General features: G+C 49.9%; 2 protein-coding genes across 2 annotated transcripts in view; one reads left to right on the top strand and one right to left on the bottom strand.

Moving 5' to 3' along the window:
- The first annotated feature begins 1883 nt into the window (after positions 1 to 1883).
- kat14 (lysine acetyltransferase 14) lies at positions 1884 to 8845 on the top strand. Its single transcript, XM_079998996.1, has 11 exons — positions 1884 to 2019; positions 2134 to 2427; positions 2581 to 2702; positions 2991 to 3112; positions 3345 to 3517; positions 3654 to 4085; positions 4162 to 4730; positions 6433 to 6566; positions 7179 to 7354; positions 7485 to 7675; positions 7785 to 8845. The coding sequence occupies exons 2-11, from the start codon at positions 2163 to 2165 to the stop codon at positions 7956 to 7958; spliced, it is 2358 nt and encodes a 785-aa protein (XP_079855122.1). The 5' UTR covers positions 1884 to 2019; positions 2134 to 2162; the 3' UTR covers positions 7959 to 8845.
- Positions 8846 to 9080: 235 nt separating this feature from the next.
- dzank1 (double zinc ribbon and ankyrin repeat domains 1) overlaps positions 9081 to 19350 on the bottom strand; it is a gene marked incomplete at both ends in the record, with an annotated part of 15257 nt that continues 4987 nt past the window's right edge. Inside the window, 12 exons of the mRNA XM_079999598.1 lie at positions 9081 to 9228; positions 9315 to 9389; positions 11923 to 12050; positions 12376 to 12456; positions 12544 to 12608; positions 14073 to 14154; positions 14284 to 14364; positions 14445 to 14548; positions 15257 to 15446; positions 16349 to 16456; positions 18086 to 18212; positions 19212 to 19279. Coding sequence (XP_079855724.1) covers positions 9081 to 9228; positions 9315 to 9389; positions 11923 to 12050; positions 12376 to 12456; positions 12544 to 12608; positions 14073 to 14154; positions 14284 to 14364; positions 14445 to 14548; positions 15257 to 15446; positions 16349 to 16456; positions 18086 to 18212; positions 19212 to 19279 — 1257 coding nt within the window. The remainder of the gene's footprint in view (positions 9229 to 9314; positions 9390 to 11922; positions 12051 to 12375; positions 12457 to 12543; positions 12609 to 14072; positions 14155 to 14283; positions 14365 to 14444; positions 14549 to 15256; positions 15447 to 16348; positions 16457 to 18085; positions 18213 to 19211; positions 19280 to 19350) is intronic.

The raw sequence follows: 19350 nt of genomic DNA on the forward strand, positions 1-19350 counted from the left end.
GATCTGGTGGTCTAGTGATCTAAAGGTTGCTGGTTCGATCCCGGGCTCCTCCTGCTAGCATGCTGTAGTGTCCTTGAGCAAGACACTTAACCCCTAATTGCTCCTGATGGCTGCGTCCGTAGGTGATTGAACAATTGTAAGTTGCTTTGGATAAAAGCGTCTGATCAATGAAATGTAATGTAATGTAATATTCAGGCTTGTATTCGGGCTTGTATTCAGAGTTTTATTCAGGCTTGTATTCGGGCTTGGATTCAGGCTTGAATTCAGGGTTGTATCGGCTTGTATTCGGGCTTGTTTTCTGGCTTGTATTCGGCCTTGTATTCAGGGTTGTATCGGCTTGTATTCAGGCTTGTATTCAGGGTTGTGTCGGCTTGTATTCAGGGTTGTGTCGGCTTGTATTCGGGCTTGTATTCAGGGTTGTGTCGGCTTGTATTCAGGGTTGTATCGGCTTGTATTCAGGCTTGTATTCAGGGTTGTGTCGGCTTGTATTCAGGCTTGTATTCAGGCTTGTATTCAGGGTTGTGTCAGCTTGTATTCAGGGTTGTATCGGCTTGTATTCAGGCTTGTATTCAGGGTTGTGTCGGCTTGTATTCGGGCTTGTATTCAGGGTTGTGTCGGCTTGTATTCAGGGTTGTATCGGCTTGTATTCAGGCTTGTATTCAGGGTTGTGTCGGCTTGTATTCAGGCTTGTATTCAGGGTTGTGTCGGCTTGTATTCGGGCTTGTATTCAGGGTTGTGTCGGCTTGTATTCAGGGTTGTATCGGCTTGTATTCAGGCTTGTATTCAGGAAACGTAACTTTGTCTGTATTGAACGTGACGAGGTGACGTCATGTGTCCACCAGCCCAGCAGGGGTCGCTGTGCTCTCCGTCTCCTCCGTCTCCTCGCGGTTCCGGCCGTGGCTCCTCCTCTTCCGCTCTGTGCTCCGCTCCTCTGCCTGTCCCTGAGCTAGCAGCGTGATGTCCGCCGCCTCCAGAGCGGTGCTCGGTCTGTCGGTGGTGCTCACCCTGGGTACTGTTGCCGGAGTGCACATCCAGCAGAGCCTGGAGCGGGAGGTACGAATGAGAAGAGCAACAGAGAAATAAAAGATCCGAAAAGAATAAAAACACAAACACTCCTGAGTCTGACGGTCGCTGCTAGTTAGCCTAGCTGTTAGCATGCTAGGTGGCTAACAGGGTCATTTCCGCAGTGTTTTCTCGCTTGTGTTTGAAAGATACGCATGTACTGAGTGTCTTCCATAAAGTGTAGTGTTATTGATTTGATATGATATTAAATATTATTGTAAACATAAATAAAGGCGTTAAATAGTCTTACATTAATATGTATCCTCGTTCTTCCATCTGCAGAGCTGAGCATCAGCAACAGTGACACACTCCGTCTCTGAATCTAAATGTTTCCACGAACAACCAAACTATCAATGGGATCTCAGTTAATATGACCTTTGAGTGTAGAATGACACGATTCACACGAATATTGTTTAACCACTTTAAAATAGCAATCGGTGCATCTGTAGTAACAGTTTACTGTAGTAGTTATTAGTAACTATATGTAGTTACACATCACTTTGATGTATTTTTATGATTTCACTTGAATTGAAGTGACATCAGCAGAATTCAGTATCTGAGCCTATCTTCCCTTTCAGAGCAGAAAACCAGCTCTTGAATTTCAATGTCTCTCAATGGGAATTCAGCTGTCAACCACTCAGATACATTATGGGATGGAGGGTGAGTGGAATAGAAGTGTAAAAGGAGATCTGGATGAATAAGTGAAGCAGCAGCTACTTAAGCATTTCCTCACTGGCAGAATTCAGCTGGAACAGAGCGTGTTGTCCTCCTCTCGTAGTAAAGTCCTGTTTGTTCCCCTCTTCCAGAAGCTTCATCAGGGAGTTCTGAGGGACCTGGAACGCCTGGAACGCAAGAAGGAGAACCTGCGGGTCCTGGAAGAGCAGCGGAGTCTGACCCTGGAGCTGGAGGCTGAGCGCGATCGCAGGGAGGCCCAGAACGACCGGCACCGGAACTAAGGTGAGTCCACCCGGCCGGGGGGTGAGTCCTCCCGGGTAACGAAACAGTGTGTCCTTGTTGAGTTGTCCACCCTGGGAGGGCTCTGATTGGTTGGTTTTCTTGCTTCCTGTCCAGGTGTGTGCGCCAGCTGCGCCAGCTGCCCCATGGATGGCGGCGACCAGCTGGCGGCGTGCGAGGACGAGGCGGCGTGCACGTCGGCCTCAGAGGGTCTGGAAGAGGGCGAGGTGGAGGGCGAGACCCTGCTGATCGTGGAGTCGGAGGAGCAGGGCTCCGTGGACCTGTCCCACGACCAGAGCGGAGACTCCCTAACCAGCGATGTGGGGGAGGAGGGCGAGGGCGGAGAGGGAAGCTGGGCGTGCGAGGACATGGCCTTCTACTGCGACCGCTGCCACAAGTGGATTCCTGCAGGTGGAAAGTCCACCAGGGGGGAACTTCCTGGAGAGGCTCTGGGATGCCTGAACACACAAAATTTTCCAAAACAAAGTACCTCCTGAAAGAAAACAGAAATCTAAACAAACTGGAAAGAAATATAATACTGGTTCTGTAAATGTTCCCCTCCAGGCCAGCTCCGTGGAGAGCAGCCCAGCTACCTGAAGGGCGACAACTTCTTCAAGTTCTGCTGCTCCAGCTGCACCGACGACGCCAAGGAAACCTTTGAGAGAATGAGGCTGACGTGGCAGCAGGTACCTGTCGACCTGTCCTCCTCAAACCGTTTGACGTGGTGAAGTGTTTTCTCCACTGGATAGACTTCTAGTCCGTCATAACCTGATCAACACAAACTCATTACAAAGTCAGAATCCAGCTGGAGTCTGAGAGCCAGAGGTTCTTGTTTTATACGTTCTTCTATACAGAGAACTTCTTTGTTCCAGAACCTTTGGAGTTCTAGCTCTCTGCATTACGTTTCAATTCTAACAGGAAGTAGTGGTCGTCTGGAGTGAGCTGTGAGGTTTCAGAGCGTTGTGTGGTTGTAGGTGGTGATGCTGGCCATGTACAACCTCTCCCTGGAGGGAACCGGGCGCCAGGGCTACTTCAGGTGGAAAGAGGACATCTGCGCCTTCATAGGACGCCACTGGACCTTCCTGCTGGGAAGCAGGTAACTAACCCCTGTTTACTGGCAACCAGGTAACTAACCCCTGTTTACTGGCAACCAGGTAACTAACCCCTGTTTACTGGCAACCAGGTAACTAACCCCTGTTTACTGGCAACCAGGTAACTAACCCTTGTATACTGGCAACCGGGTAACTAACCCCTGTTCACTGGCAACCAGGTAACTAACCCCTGTTCCACTGAGTCCCTGTTCTGGTATGTCCTCCACCCGTCTGCAGGAAGAAGACCTCCACCTGGTGGAGCACAGTGGCCGGCTGCCTCTCCGTCGGCAGCCCCACCTTCTTCCGCTCGGGGGCCCAGGAGTTTGGAGAGCCTGGCTGGTGGAAGCTGGTCCAGAACCGACCGCCCACCCTGCGCCCTGAGCTGGACAAGTCCACAACCAAGACCAAAGGTGTTGCATCCTCACTGCTCCACCCGACACCTGCTCCGTATGCCTTGAATGTTGTGCTCAGCCAAACTGAGGGGTTGTCTCGGTCTTAGTTTTGTTTTCGGGGTTTAAGTTCCTCGTTGTGTGGGTTCTGTCGCAGCCTCCAAACTGTCGGTGGACCCCATCATCACGGTGGAGGGTTTGAGGAAGCGCGGCGCCCGGAACCCCGTGGAGAACGCGATGCAGCTGAAGGAGAAGCGCTCGCGGACGCAGGAGGCCAAGGACATCCGGCGCGCCCAGAAGGAGGCAGCAGGCGGCTACGCGGACCGCAGCGCCTCCTCTACGCCCGTTAAGCTGGGAGGGCGAGTGGCAAGCGGCGGGCGACGCCCCGACCTGGTTCTGGAGAAGGGGGAGGTGGTAGACTTCTCCTCCCTCAGCTCCTCGGACAGAACGCCCCTCACCAGCCCCTCCCCCTCCCCCTCGCCGGACTTCTCTGCTCCGGGGACCCCGGCCTCCCACTCGGCCACGCCCAGCCTGCTGTCGGAGGCCGACCTCATCCCGGACATCATGCCTCCGCAGGCGCTGTTCCACGGTAAACTCCGCCCCCCTCCTCTGACGTATATCCCGCTGAGCGGCACATTGATCCTTCTTCTTCTTCCTCCAAACAGACGATGAGGAGCTGGAGTCGGAGGGGATGATCGACCCAGGCATGGAGTACATCCCACCTCCCAGCGGCGCCGTCCGCAAGAAACTGCGCTCTGTGGCGCCGCACATCAAGCGGGAGGCTGACAGTGAGGAAGACGACGGCCGCGAGCGTGGCGAAGGCTTTGAAGTCCCGCCGGGGCGGGGTGAAGCCCCTCCCATCTTGACAGGGGGGCGCTGTGCGGTCGAGGGAGGGCCAGAGAGAAGGCGCGGCCATCCTGAGAAGGGGGAGGAGACCTGCGCTCCGCCCCCGCGCTACGCACCCCTCGGCCTGTACGAAGAGCGTGTGCTGCTGCGGCGGCTGGATGCCTGCCCCCTGGCACTGGCGCTGGCTCCGCCCGCCCGGCGGCTCCGCAGAAAGCTGATGGTCCGCCAAGCCAAGCGGCAGCGGGGGCTCCCCCTGCTGGACGTGGACCAGGCGGTCAGCGCCGCACTCGGCCTGGTGGGGGAGGCGTACGGTGCGGTGGCGGGGTGCACCCTGGTGGCCAGATACTGCACCGGCAGCCAGGACCGCCGGATCCTGGACCGCTTCCAGGTGGGTGGAGTCAAAATTCATCTTCACATTGCAATTTAATAGAAGTCAATTTTCAAATCACGAAGCTTGCAAGGAAGTGTTTTTATTTTTTATTTTAACACACTCTTCCTAAAGGTGATGTGTGACCTACTGCAGAAAAACCTGTGATGTCGTCATTTGCAAAATAGCCAGGAGCAGCCAAATAAGTAGAAAAAACCTTTCTTGAAGGAAAATTCGATTTTTCCAGATTTGTGTTCTTTTTATCTCAACATACTTTCAAAACCGAGTTTGATTTATAAATAGTATAAAAATGTTAAACCGTGGAGTTAAATATTCCTGTTAGATGACATGAGGAAACACCGTTCACTTACGATGGATGGTTTCCTTTAAAGCGAGCATCCAGGTGAAGATCTTTCCTCCATATTCCATGTGATTTGAAGTCCCAATGTGAATGCGTTTGGATAGAATTCAGCCTTTAAATCGTACTACTTTTACACACACAGAGCCATTGTTGTGTAGGCGGCGTAACACGCGAAGAAGAAAAGCTGACGTCACTTCCGTAAACAAGTGAAACACAGTTTGCCACGCCCTCGTCATTAACAAGTCATAGCTTTAAAAATATTGGTTTGATTTACACAAGTGACACCTTGTTTTGAAGCTCTTTAAAATGATGTGGAAGAAAAAATTGAGACGGCAGCAAAAGTACCTAAAATCTGCGGTGGGTCACATGGCCTAGTACGCCATCTCCAAGGGGGGAGGGGGGAGTGACCTGTCTCCCTCTCTGGCGATACTGGCGACAGGTGTCTGGATGGGGTGCCTGCCATCGGCGCGTCGGAGCAATGTTTTTATTTTATTTTACATTATCCTTTTGGGTGGAAACCGTGCGTAACGGGACACTTTGTCCACGACTCTCTGAGCCCGCCCTCCATGCTGCCCTGTGACACCGCTGCTGCTGTGCATCATTTATGACATGGTTCAGCCCTCTTGCACAGGATCTGCAAGAACTATTATTTTAGGGGATTTTGTTTTTCATATTTTCATTATTTTCCCCCACAAAATATATAAACTCACCATCACCAACGGAGGGTGATTTGTGCGTTCTAATTTTGCAATCTACAAAATATGATTTTTATTTATTCAGTACTTTATATTGGGAGAGCAACGGTTCATGTCACGGTTTTGAGTCACGGTTCGGCTCAGCAAAAAAATAGAATAAAGCTAATATTATATTAATAAATAAAGGTAACTTATCTGTCCATTTCTTGTGTAAAACGCTTGAAGGAAGCTTTGCCCACAGGCTTCAATGAAAACAACGTTCCACACGTCCAATGTTGAGATAACATGTCCAAATATATCAACCTGGTGGAGCAGCAGCGTCAACCATCACAGCAGCTTGTCTTCATGTTGTTTTCATCAACAGCCACAGAACAACTGTTTACTGAGGGGGTGGTAGCTCAGGAGGTAGAGCTGGTGGTCTAGTCATGTAAAGGTTGCTGGTTAGATCCCAGGCTCCTCCTGTTAGCATGCTGTAGTGTTCTTGAGCAAGACACTTAACCCCTAATTGCTCCGGATGGCTGCGTCCGTCGCTGTTTGAATAATTGTAAGTGGCTTTGGATAAAAGCGTCTGATCAATGTAATGTAAAGTAAATAAAATTACCACCATGCTTGAATCCACCTCCTTCCTTCCTTCCTCCTCCCACTGACGTGTGACTGTTTCCTGCAGTGCTCTCTCTCCACCAGCAGGGGGCTCCACCAGCCATCCGTGTCGTTCTGGCACCGTCTGATGGGGTGTGATGGGGGTCCTGATCAGGCGGTGCGGAGCCCCTACACCTCCCGCACCCTGAGGCCCTACATCAGGTACAAACCATCAACTACAATACAATCAATTAACTAGTGTATTGATAGTGTGGTGTATTGATAAGATGTAGTATATTGATAGTGTATTGATAAGGTGTAGTATATTCATAGTATATTGATAATGTGTAGTACATTGATAGTGTATTGATAATGTGTATTACATTGATAGTGTATTGATAAGGTGTAGTATATTAATAATGTATTGATATGGTGTAGTACATTGATTGTGTACTGGTAATGTGTAGTACATTGATAGTCTATTGATAAGGTCTAGTAAATTGGTTATGTATTGATAAGGTGTAGTATATTGATAATGTATTGATAAGGTGTAGTGTATTGATAAGGTGTAGTGTATTGATAAGGTGTAGTGTATTGATAATGTATTGATAAGGTGTAGTGTATTGATAATGTATTGATAAGGTGTAGTGTATTGATAAGGTGTAGTGTATTGATAAGGTGTAGTGTATTGATAATGTATTGATAAGGTGTAGTATATTGATAATGTATTGATAAGGTGTAGTGTATTGATAAGGTGTAGTGTATTGATAAGGTGTAGTGTATTGATAATGTATTGGTAAGGTGTAGAGTGTTGATGACGTATTGATCCCTTAGGAGGGACTTTGAGAGCCGTCCTGTGAAGATGCGTCTCCTGGCTGAGATCCGGGCGTTTCCTCACAGGAAGGATCCTGATTGGACACCTGAGGCCGACGCCCCCATCGACTACTGCTACGCCCGCCCCAGCCACATCCCATCCGTCAACGCCATGTGCCAGGACTGCTTCTGGCCCGGTACCTACACCCAACACCTTTACCCTTGACCCCACCCAATACACACACACACACACACCCAACACCAGCCAAAACAACATGGTTTACTCAGCGTGGATGAAGGCGTGGTGCTGACGGAGCCCCTCCCCAGGCGTGGACCTGTCGGAGTGCCTGCAGTACCCTGACTTCAGCGTGGTGGCGCTCTACAAGAAGGTGGTTGTGGGGTTTGGCTTCATGGTTCCTGACGTGAAGTACAACGAGGCGTACATCTCCTTCCTGCTGGTGCACCCTGAGTGGAGGAGGGCGGGGCTGGCTACCTTCATGATCTACCACCTCATCCAGGTACTACACAAATATCATACACACTGATGTACAAAAAAAACCACATGTTTACTGGAGGCTTTCATTTGTTCTGACGGATGAACACTTCCACGCGTGTGTGTGTGTGTAGACCTGCATGGGGAAGGACGTCACCCTCCATGTCTCTGCCAGTAACTCTGCCATGCTGCTGTACCAGAAGTTCGGCTTCAAGACGGAGGAGTACATCCTGGACTTCTACGATAAGTACTACCCGGCAGACAGCAGCGAGTGCCGCCACGCCTTCTTCCTGCGCCTGCGCCGCTGAGCCGTGCCACGCCTTCTTCCTGCGCCCGCCTTGCCCGAGGACACTGGGATGGAGGCAGACTGGCAGCCAGTTTGTGTTGTGTAAATAAAAGTGCGCCTCCCTGACGTGGCGCCTTCGCGTTCAGGAATGGGGAGGCCCGTCGGCAATTTTGTTTGATAAAGTCCTGAAAATAGTTGTTACTTGTTCAATAAAAACTAAAATTTCACAACAAAGTTTGCTCGTCGCTGGAGTGCCTGCTGCTTTTTGAGGGCTGCACGGCTTCTCCGCAGCCACCTTTCACTTGTCGCTGGTGGTGGTGGACCTCGCCACCAACATTAGAAGCAGCAGATGGAAGAACACATGCAGGGCAGGAATACATTGAATGCCTGTTTGTTTTAAAGTGCCAGCTAAATAAAGTCTCAAATATGGGATCATGTTTTACCAAATAATCTCGTGCATTTCCACTCTAAAGGTAAAAATGAATGTTTTTACATTACATTGATCAGACGCTTTTATCCAAAGCGACTTACAATTATTCAAACACAGACGGACGCAGCCATCAGGAGCAATGAGGGGTTAAGTGTCTTGCTCAAGGACACTACAGCACGCTAGCAGGAGGAGCCTGGGATCGAACCAGCAACCTTTGGATTACTAGACGACCAACTCTACCTCCTGAGCTACCATCCCCTCGTTTTCCATGTGTCCGGTGGGCGTGACTGTTAAAGTGACCAAGTGACTGTTAAAGTGACTCCTTTTGGAGATTCTCAAACAATCAGAATGAATCCAGTGCTTGGGATTCCATCTCACTCGGATGGAGCTGCCCGGTGTGAGGCCTCAGCTGTGATGAGGCGTTCTGCTGCTGTTCGGCCACTAGAGGGCCTGACACGCAAGTGAACAAAGCTGTTGATGCTGCCAAGTCTTTATCATGTCTTATTATTTTCATACATTTAAAGAAGTTTATTCATAAAGCATCGAACTAGAACACATTCACAAAGTGCATCAAAAGAAATAAAAATAAAAAACTGCAGAGACTTCAACGACGTAAAGTTTAATTTCAAAGATGTCGAACGATTCCGCAGAGCCTCGCCTTCCAAATGTGGTTTCCTGCCAGCGGCGCGGTGTGGCGGCCGCTTCATTCAGGAGCTACGCCGCCGGTCGCAGCAGTTTGTCCAGGACCCGGTCCCCCATCCTGGCCGCCAGCAGCTGCACCATGGGGGCACAGCCGCAGCTGAGAGCCAGGTCGTAGGGCGTCACACCCCGAGCGTTCCTCCTGCTCACGCTGGCCCTCCAGCTGGAAAACACAGGAGGGTGAGACTGTGTGTGTGTGTGTGTGTGTGTGTGTGTGTGTGTGCGCGTGCGTGCGTGCGGGTGACCTACCCCAGCAGTGTGTGTGCAGCCTGTAGACCATCGCTGCCTCGTTCTGCAGCCTCATGTAGAGCAGAGTTCTTCTTCCTGGAAACAGAAGCTGCAACTTTTACACTCCACACACCTGCCTGTTCTACTTCTACATGTTCTAGTTCTACATGTCCTAGTTCTACACTACACCATCCTACTTCTACATGTTCTAGTTCTACTCTACACTGTCCTCGTTCTACACCACACTGTCCTCGTTCTACACCGTCCTAGTTCTGTACTGAACTGTCCTCGTTCTTCATGTTCTAGTTCTACACTAAACTGTCCTCATTCTACACCACACTGTCCTAGTGCTACATGTCCTAGTTCTACATGTCCTAGCTCTACACTACACTGTCCTAGTTCTACATGCCCTAGCTCTACACTACACTGTCCCAGTTCTACACGTTCTAGTTCTACACTACACTGTCCTAGTTCTACATGTTCTAGTTCTACATGTCCTAGTTCTACACTACACTATCCTACCGCTACATGTCCTAGTTCTACACTACACTGTCCTACTTCTACATGTCCTAGTTCTACACTACACTGTCCTACTTCTACATGTCCTAGTTCTACATGTTCTAGTTCTACATGTCCTAGTTCTACACTACACTGCCCTAGTTCTACATGTTCTAGTTCTACATGTCCTAGTTCTACACTATCCTACTTCTACATGTCCTAGTTCTACACTACACTGTCCTACTTCTACATGTCCTAGTTCTACACTACACTGTCCTACTTCTACATGTCCTAGTTCTACACTATCCTACTTCTACATGTCCTAGTTCTACACTACACTGTCCTACTTCTACATGTCCTAGTTCTACACTACACTCTCCTACTTCTACATGTCCTAGTTCTACACTACACTGCCCCACTTCTACATGTTGTAGTTCTACATGTCCTTGTGCTACACTGTCCTAGTTCTACATGTTCTAGTTCTACACTACACTGCCCTAGTTCTACATGTTCTAGTTCTACTAGGCCTAGTTCTACACTATACTGTCCTAGTTCTACATGTCCTAGCTCTACACTACACTGTCCTAGTTCTACACTACACTGTCCTAGTTCTACATGTCATAGCTCTACACTACACTGTCCTAGTTCTACATGTTCTAGTTCTACATGTCCTAGTTCTACACTACACTGTCCTAGTTCTACATGTCCTAGTTCTACACTACACTGTCCTACTTCTACATGTTCTAGTTCTACATGTCCTAGTTCTACACTACACTGCCCTAGTTCTACATGTCCTAGTTCTACACTACACTGTCCTACCTCTACATGTCCTAGTTCTACACTACACTGTCCTACTTCTACATGTCCTAGTTCTACACTACACTGTCCTACTTCTACATGTCCTAGTTCTACATGTAGTTCTACATGTCCTAGTTCTACACTACACTGCCCTAGTTCTACATGTTCTAGTTCTACGCTGGTATAGTTCTACAGTTTCTGGTTCTACATGTGCTATTTCTATGTTGGAAAGGTTCTACATGTTCTAGTTCTACCTGTCCTTGTGCTACACTGTCCTAGTTCTACATGTTCTAGTGCTACATGTCCTAGTTCTACACTGTCCTAGTTCTACATGTTCTAGTTCTACACTACACTGCCCTAGTTCTACTAGGCCTAGTTCTACACTACACTGTCCTAGTTCTACATGTCGTAGCTCTACACTACACTGTCCTAGTTCTACATGTCCTAGCTCTACACTATACTGTCCTAGTTCTACATGTTCTAGTTCTACACCACACTGTCCTAGTTCTACATGTCCAAGTGCTACACTACACTGTCCTAGTTCTACATGTTCTACTTCTACATGTCCTAGTTCTACACTACACTGTCCTACTTCTACATGTCCTAGTTCTACACTACACTGTCCTACTTCTACATGTCCTAGTTCTACATGTAGTTCTACATGTCCTATTTCTACACTACACTGCCCTAGTTCTACATGTTCTAGTTCTACGCTGGTATAGTTCTACAGTTTCTGGTTCTACATGTGCTATTTCTACGTTGGAAGGGTTCTACATGTTCTAGTTCTACCTGTCCTTGTGCTACACTGTCCTAGTTCTACACTGTCCTAGTTCTACATGTCCTAGTTCTACACTGTCCTAGTTCTACATGTTCTAGTTCTAAACTACACTGCCCTAGTTCTACATGTTCTAGTTCTACTAGGCCTAGTTCTACACTACACTGTCCTAGTTCTACATGTCCTAGCTCTACACTATACTGTCCTAGTTCTACATGTTCTAGTTCTACACTACACTATCCTACTTCTACATGTCCTTGTTCTACACTACACTGCCCTACTTCTACATGTCCTAGTTCTACACTACACTGTCCTAGTTCTACATGTTCTAGTTCTACACTACACTGCCCTACTTCTACATGTCCTAGTTCTACACTACACTATCCTACTTCTACATGTCCTAGTTCTACACTACACTGCCCTACTTCTACATGTCCTAGTTCTACACTACACTATCCTACTTCTACATGTCCTAGTTCTACACTACACTGCCCTACTTCTACATGTCCTAGTTCTACACTACACTGTCCTACTTCTACATGTCCTAGTTCTACTCACGGTCCAGATTGCTGGTTGACGTCGGCTCCTCTCTGCAGCAACAGAGGAATTACCTCATGGTGACCATTCAGCACAGCAACCAGCAGCGCGTGGCAACCGTCTTCATCCCGGCAGGATGGATGTGCACCCTGGAAGCAAAGGTAGAACCTCAGAACCAGGAAGCAGAGAAAGAAACAAAACCAGGAAGGAGAACCAGAGTGAGAAGTAGGACAAGGAAGTAGAAGCAGAGCAGCAGCTCAGTGTTAGGGACCGTAGAATATTCCCGGGGCAGGCTCCGAGTTTTGTTTTGGAAGGTACCGTGAAATGACTTAAACTCTACAGGAAACCTTGTTAAAAGGAGAATAAACTGGAGATAAACTAATAACTGTTCCACCCACAAACACCACCCTCACATCCCCACTCTCCCATCATACGCCCCTTTTAATGCTAGTGGCTAAGTGCTAGCGCTGGTACCTCCTCCAGCAGGTTCTGGACCAGGGCGATGTTCCCCCGTCCTAATGGACCGAGCTCCTGCAGCAGCTGGATGTCCTTCATCTGGAAACAGGAGACGCCATGTCAGAACAGGAAGCAAAAACACCAAATCTCTTCTTCTTGGAGGGTTTTAGATGCTGCGCCACCTACCACAGGGCCCTCGTGGTCCTGGAGGCTCCGCCTGCGTCTCCTGCGAGCAACCGGCCCCTGGAGCTCTGGAAACACAGTGAAGAGGAGCAACCTCCATCAAAACCTCCATCAGAGCATTCATCAGAACCTCCATCAGAACATTCATCAGAACCTCCATCAGAACCTTGAATCTTGAACCTTCCAGGACAGGGGTCGGTTAGGTGGGTGTTTCAGGGTGTCTCAGGAGGGTGTCTCAGTGTCTCAGGGTGTCTCAGGTGTCCTAGGGTGTCTCAGGGTGGTGTCTCAGGGTGTCTCAGGGGGTCAGGGTGTCTCAGGGGGTCAGGGTGTCTCAGGGGGTCTCAGGGTGTCTCAGGGGGTCTCAGGGTGTCTCAGGGGGCAGGGTGTCTCAGGGGGTCTCAGGGTGTCTCAGGGGGTCAGGGTGTCTCAGAGGGTCAGGGTGTCTCAGGGTGTCTCAGGGGGTCAGGGGGTCTCAGGGGGTCAGGGTGTCTCAGATGTCTCAGGGGGTCAGGGTGTCTCAGGGTGTCTCAGGGGGTCAGGGTGTCTCAGATGTCTCAGGGGGTCAGGGTGTCTCAGGGTGTCTCAGGGGGTCAGGGTGTCTCAGATGTCTCAGGGGGTCAGGGTGTCTCAGGTGTCTCAGGGGGTCAGGGTGTCTCAGATGTGTCAGGGGGTCAGGGTGTCTCAGATGTGTCAGGGGGTCAGGGTGTCTCAGGGTGTCTCAGGGGGTCAGGGTGTCTCAGATGTCTCAGGGGGTCAGGGTGTCTCAGGGTGTCTCAGGGGGTCAGGGTGTCTCAGATGTGTCAGGGGGTCAGGGTGTCTCAGGTGTCTCAGGGGGTCAGGGTGTCTCAGATGTGTCAGGGGGTCAGGGTGTCTCAGGTGTCTCAGGGGGTCAGGGTGTCTCAGATGTGTCAGGGGGTCAGGGTGTCTCAGGTGTCTCAGGGGGTCAGGGTGTCTCAGATGTGTCAGGGGGTCAGGGTGTCTCAGATGTGTCAGGGGGTCAGGGTGTCTCAGGTGTCTCAGGGGGTCAGGGTGTCTCAGATGTGTTAGGGGGTCAGGGTGTCTCAGGTGTCTCAGGGGGTCAGGGTGTCTCAGATGTGTCAGGGTGTCTCAGGTGTTTTTAAGACATATTTGAACAGTATTTAAGGTTTTGGACAAATCATCTATTATTCAATAAAGATCTGCAGGTTAGTTATGTATCAGGTTCTGTATCAGGTGATTGTATGGACTTGTGTGGAACGTTGGTTGCTATGGAGGGGGCAGTAGCTCTGGAGGTAGAGCGGGTCATCCAGTAAGTAGAAGGTTGCTGGTTTGATCCCAGGCTCCTCCTGGTAGCGTGCTGATGTGTCCTTGAGCAAGACACCGAACCCCCCTAACTGCTCCCCAGGTGCCTCTACATGGCAGCCACCGCTGCTAGATACCTCAGATACTAGGACGGTAAAAGCAGAGAAATTGCGAATTTCCCCGTTGTGGGACTGATCAGGCTTCATAGATAAAATGGATTGATTGATTGATTGATTGATATATGACCACACCCATGCTGCTGCTCTGTTCCTCTGTGACGCTGCTCAGGTTTTGTTTGGGTGAGGTTCCTTCTCTGCGTCCTTCTCCATTTCCCTGTGAAGAACAACATCATCGCTGATGTATTATTCCTACTGATATGAGTACTACTTCCTTCGCTGTACTGCATTATTTTCTCTTTTAATACTGATTGATCGCTTTGTGTGTTAAGACGCAGGCTTGAACCTCGTTCTTCTCTCCGGCCGACGTGAAGTTGATCCTCAGACTGACTTCCGAGCCGTCGTCCTGGACTACCGCAGAAACCATCTGAGGACGAGACGCCATCTTGAAACAGGAAGTAGTACTTCCATACTCACACTGTACTGCAGTACTGGACTGTGACGTACCCGGCCCATCCTCGGCTCTCCCACCAGCGCCCTGAAGTCCGGCTGGTTCTGAGCAAAGCTCCGCAGGTGAGTGCAGACGTGATCCAACTGCTTCCTCCAGAATCCTAGAGGAACATCACAACCATCAGAACCATCGGGACAATCGGGAACATCAGAACCATCAGAACCATCAAGACCATCAAGACCATCAGGACCATCAGAACCATCAGGACCATCAGAACCATCAAGACCATCAGGACCATCAGGACCATCACAACCATCAGGACCATCACAACCATCAAAACCATAAAAACCATCAGAACCATCAGGACCATCAAAACCATCAAGACCATCAGGACCTTCAAAAGCATCAGGTCCATGGGGACCATCAGAACTATCATAACCATTAAGACCATCAGGACCATCAGAACCATCAAAACCATCAGGACCATCAAAACCCTCAGAACCATCAGGACCATCTTGAACATCTGAACCGTCAGGAACGTGAGGAACATCAGGAACATCAGGAACATGAGGGACCATCGGAACCATCAGAACCATTGGGACCATCAGAACCATTGGGACCATCAGGAACATCAGGACCATCAGAACCCTTAGAACCATCAGGACCATGAAGAACACTGTATTCATGTCTCAACTGCACCAACAGGAAAGTTCTGTCTTTGTTTTGTTGTGCAAGTGTTTCTGATTCCAGGAGCGTTTTAATGGTCTGAACCAATCACCATGTGCTGGTTCTGGACGAGAGCAAGGCAATTCCGGGGTTCAGGACCATTTGGTGCTTCCCAGCTCCTAAGGTGGAGCTCCGGTCTCACCTCGACCCGGGCTGACGGCGGTGAGCGGCGGCCGGCGCTCTCTGCCCTGCTGCTGCCGGCTCTGCTCCAGCGCCCTCTGCTGGAGCCTGCGGTGCATGTGGGCGGCGGAAGGGAAGAACAGTCCGTCCGTCTGGGTGTGGCGCTCCTCGGTGGGCGGGGCTGATGCGGCGCCGGGCGCCGGAGGTGACCCCTGACGCGTGGTGGGTCAAGGGATTATTAAACGTCGACATTATTGAACTTTATAATGCTGGTGGAGCGGTGAGCGGACCTGGTCCCGGGGCGTGGCAGCCCCTGCAGGGGGCGTGGAAAGGAAGACGCCACACACACTGCAGTAGGAGGCATGGGCGGGGCAGCTGGCTCCACAGCGACAACACACAGCGAAGCTAACGCTAACGCTACCAGACTGAAAGAGAGAGAGAGCAACACTGAGAGGGAGGGATGGAGGGATGGATGGAGGAGGGAGGATGGATGAGGGATGGATGGGGGAGGGATGGATGGAGGAGGGAGGGAGGGATGGATTGAGGAGGGAGGATGGATGGAGGGATGGAGGAGGGAGGGAGGGAGGGATGGATGGAGGAGGGAAGGAGGGAGGGATGGATGGAGGGATGGTAAGTGACGGAGGACAGACCTTGACTCCACACCAGCTGCAGTAACCTCCGTCGCTGCTGTTCAGTCGTTTACATCTGGAGCAGGCGGCCATGTTGTCCTGCCCAGGGGGGGGCGGACCAACTGCCTGGAGATCAAACCCAGTACTACACACACAGTACTACACAGTACTACACACAGTACTACACACACAGTACTACATATACAGTACTACACAGTACTCCTCACACACATAGTACACAGTGTTCTTACAGAATGCAGTAGTCTGCTTTCACAGCTCACACAGTGGACGACATGTGTTGGATTCCCACTCCCACAGCAGAGACACAGCAGCCTGTTCTGGAGGATCACACATGTTCTTCATGAGCTCTACCATGAAGACCCCCACGGTGCCCTGCCGGCCCCCCCGGTGACCACCCGGGGCCCCCCCGGTGACCACCCGGGGCCCCCCCGGTGACCACCCGTGGCCCCTCGGGCCCCTGGTACCTGCAGGGTGGGGCTGGCCTGCAGCTGGGGGACCATGGCCGTGTCACAGATGAGGCAGCTGGGAGCGTTGGCAGGAACCAGAGATTTACAGAACACACACAGCGCCATCTGCAGGAAGTAGAGAGCACCGCAAGTACCTATTCATGCCGTACAAGGTACTACAGTGTGTACTGCAGTACCCGTCTCTCTGTAGTACTAATGTGTCTCATGCTGCAGTACCCGTCTCTCTGTAGTACTCGTGTCTCATGCTGTAGTACCCGTCTCTCTGTCGTACTCATGTGTCTCATGCTGCAGTACCCGTCTCTCTGTAGTACTCATGTGTCTCATGCTGCAGTACCCGTCTCTCTGTCGTACTCATGTGTCTCGTGCTGCAGTACCCGTCTCTCTGTCGTACTCATGTGTCTCGTGCTGCAGTACCCGTCTCTCTGTCGTACTCATGTGTCTCGTGCTGCAGTACCCGTCTCTCTGTCGTACTCATGTGTCTCGTGCTGCAGTACCCGTCTTTCTGTCGTACTCATGTGTCTCGTGCTGCAGTACCCGTCTCTCTGTAGTACTCATGTGTCTCGTGCTGCAGTACCCGTCTCTCTGTCGTACTCATGTGTCTCGTGCTGCAGTACCCGTCTCTCTGTCGTACTCATGTGTCTCGTGCTGCAGTACACGTCTCTCTGTCGTACTCATGTGTCTCGTGCTGCAGTACCCGTCTCTCTGTCGTACTCATGTGTCTCGTGCTGCAGTACACGTCTCTCTGTCGTACTCATGTGTCTCGTGCTGCAGTACCCGTCTCTCTGTAGTACTCATGTGTCTCGTGCTGCAGTACCCGTCTTTCTGTCGTACTCATGTGTCTCGTGCTGCAGTACACGTCTCTCTGTCGTACTCATGTGTCTCGTGCTGCAGTACCCGTCTCTCTGTCGTACTCATGTGTCTCATGCTGCAGTACCCGTCTCTCTGTCGTACTCATGTGTCTCGTGCTGCAGTACCCGTCTCTCTGTCGTACTCATGTGTCTCGTGCTGCAGTACCCGTCTCTCTGTCGTACTCATGTGTCTCGTGCTGCAGTACCCGTCTTTCTGTCGTACTCATGTGTCTCGTGCTGCAGTACCCGTCTCTCTGTAGTACTCATGTGTCTCGTGCTGCAGTACCCGTCTCTCTGTCGTACTCATGTGTCTCGTGCTGCAGTACCCGTCTCTCTGTCGTACTCATGTGTCTCGTGCTGCAGTACACGTCTCTCTGTCGTACTCATGTGTCTCGTGCTGCAGTACCCGTCTCTCTGTCGTACTCATGTGTCTCGTGCTGCAGTACACGTCTCTCTGTCGTACTCATGTGTCTCGTGCTGCAGTACCCGTCTCTCTGTAGTACTCATGTGTCTCGTGCTGCAGTACCCGTCTTTCTGTCGTACTCATGTGTCTCGTGCTGCAGTACACGTCTCTCTGTCGTACTCATGTGTCTCGTGCTGCAGTACCCGTCTCTCTGTAGTACTCATGTGTCTCGTGCTGCAGTACCCGTCTCTCTGTCGTACTCATGTGTCTCGTGCTGCAGTACCCGTCTCTCTGTCGTACTCATGTGTCTCGTGCTGCAGTACCCGTCTTTCTGTCGTACTCATGTGTCTCGTGCTGCAGTACCCGTCTCTCTGTAGTACTCATGTGTCTCGTGCTGCAGTACCCGTCTCTCTGTCGTACTCATGTGTCTCGTGCTGCAGTACCGGTCTCTCTGTCGTACTCATGTGTCTCGTGCTGCAGTACCTGTCTCTCTTCCTCGGCAGGGGCCAGTCTCTGAGGTGGTGCTGAGGCGACAGGAAGTGCTGCTCCACACCCAACACAGAAACCACTGAACGGGTCCGAGGGACGACAGGAGAAGCACTGGGTGCACCTGGAAGGAGGGATGGAAGGAGGGATAGATGAATGGATGAATGGAAAGATGAATGGGTGTATGTATAGATGGATGCAGGAATAAATGGATCGGTGGATGGATAGATGAATGGATGGATAAATGGATCGATGGATGGTTGATAGATGAATGGAGGGACAGATGGAATGAAGGAAGAATGGGTAGATATATGGATGGGTGAATAATTGGATGGATGGATAAATGGATGAATAAATAGATGGATGATGGATGGATGAATGGATAGATGGATGGATAGATAGATGATATAAATATGGATGGATAGATGATGAATAAATGGATGGATGAATGGATAGATGGATGGATAGATGGGAAAATGAATGGATGGATGAATGGATGGATGAAAAAATGATGAATAGAAATATGGATGGATGAATAAATGGATGGATGGATAGATGGGCCTATAGATGGATGGATGCATAGATAGATGGATGGATGGATGGATATTTGGATGGATGGATGAATAAATAGATGGGTGGGTGAATAAATGTATGGATGACAGATGGATGGATGGATGGATGAATAAATGGATGGATGAATGGATAAATGATGGATAGATAGATGATATAAAGATGGATGGATAGATGGATGGACGAATAAATGGATAAATGAATGGATAGATGGATGGATAGATAGATGACATAAAGATGGATGGATAGATGGATGATGGATAGATGGATATAAAGATGGATGAATTGATGGATGGATGGATGAATAAATGGGTAGATAGGTGGATGGATGAATGGATGGATAGATGGACAAATGAATGGATGAATGAATAAATGGATGAATGGATGGATGAAAAAATGATGAATGGATGGATGGATGAATACATGGATGGATTGATGATAGATGGGCATATGGATGGTGGATGGATGAATAAATGGATGGATGGGTAAATGGATGGATTAATGGATGCATGGATGGGTGAATGAATGAATGGATGGGTGAATGGATAGATACCTCATGAAGTCGGTCTCTCGCTGTACTCTGGACTTCTGGGTAATGTTCATCTGTTTCAAATGATTCTCCTGAAAAGTTTTAAATAATAAAATGCTGTTTGATTAGAAGTGTAAGTTAGTTTGTGTACAAGTTAGTTACC

Source organism: Zeus faber (assembly GCF_960531495.2).
Source record: "Zeus faber genome assembly, chromosome: 4".
Taxonomy (NCBI): Eukaryota; Metazoa; Chordata; class Actinopteri; order Zeiformes; family Zeidae; genus Zeus; species Zeus faber.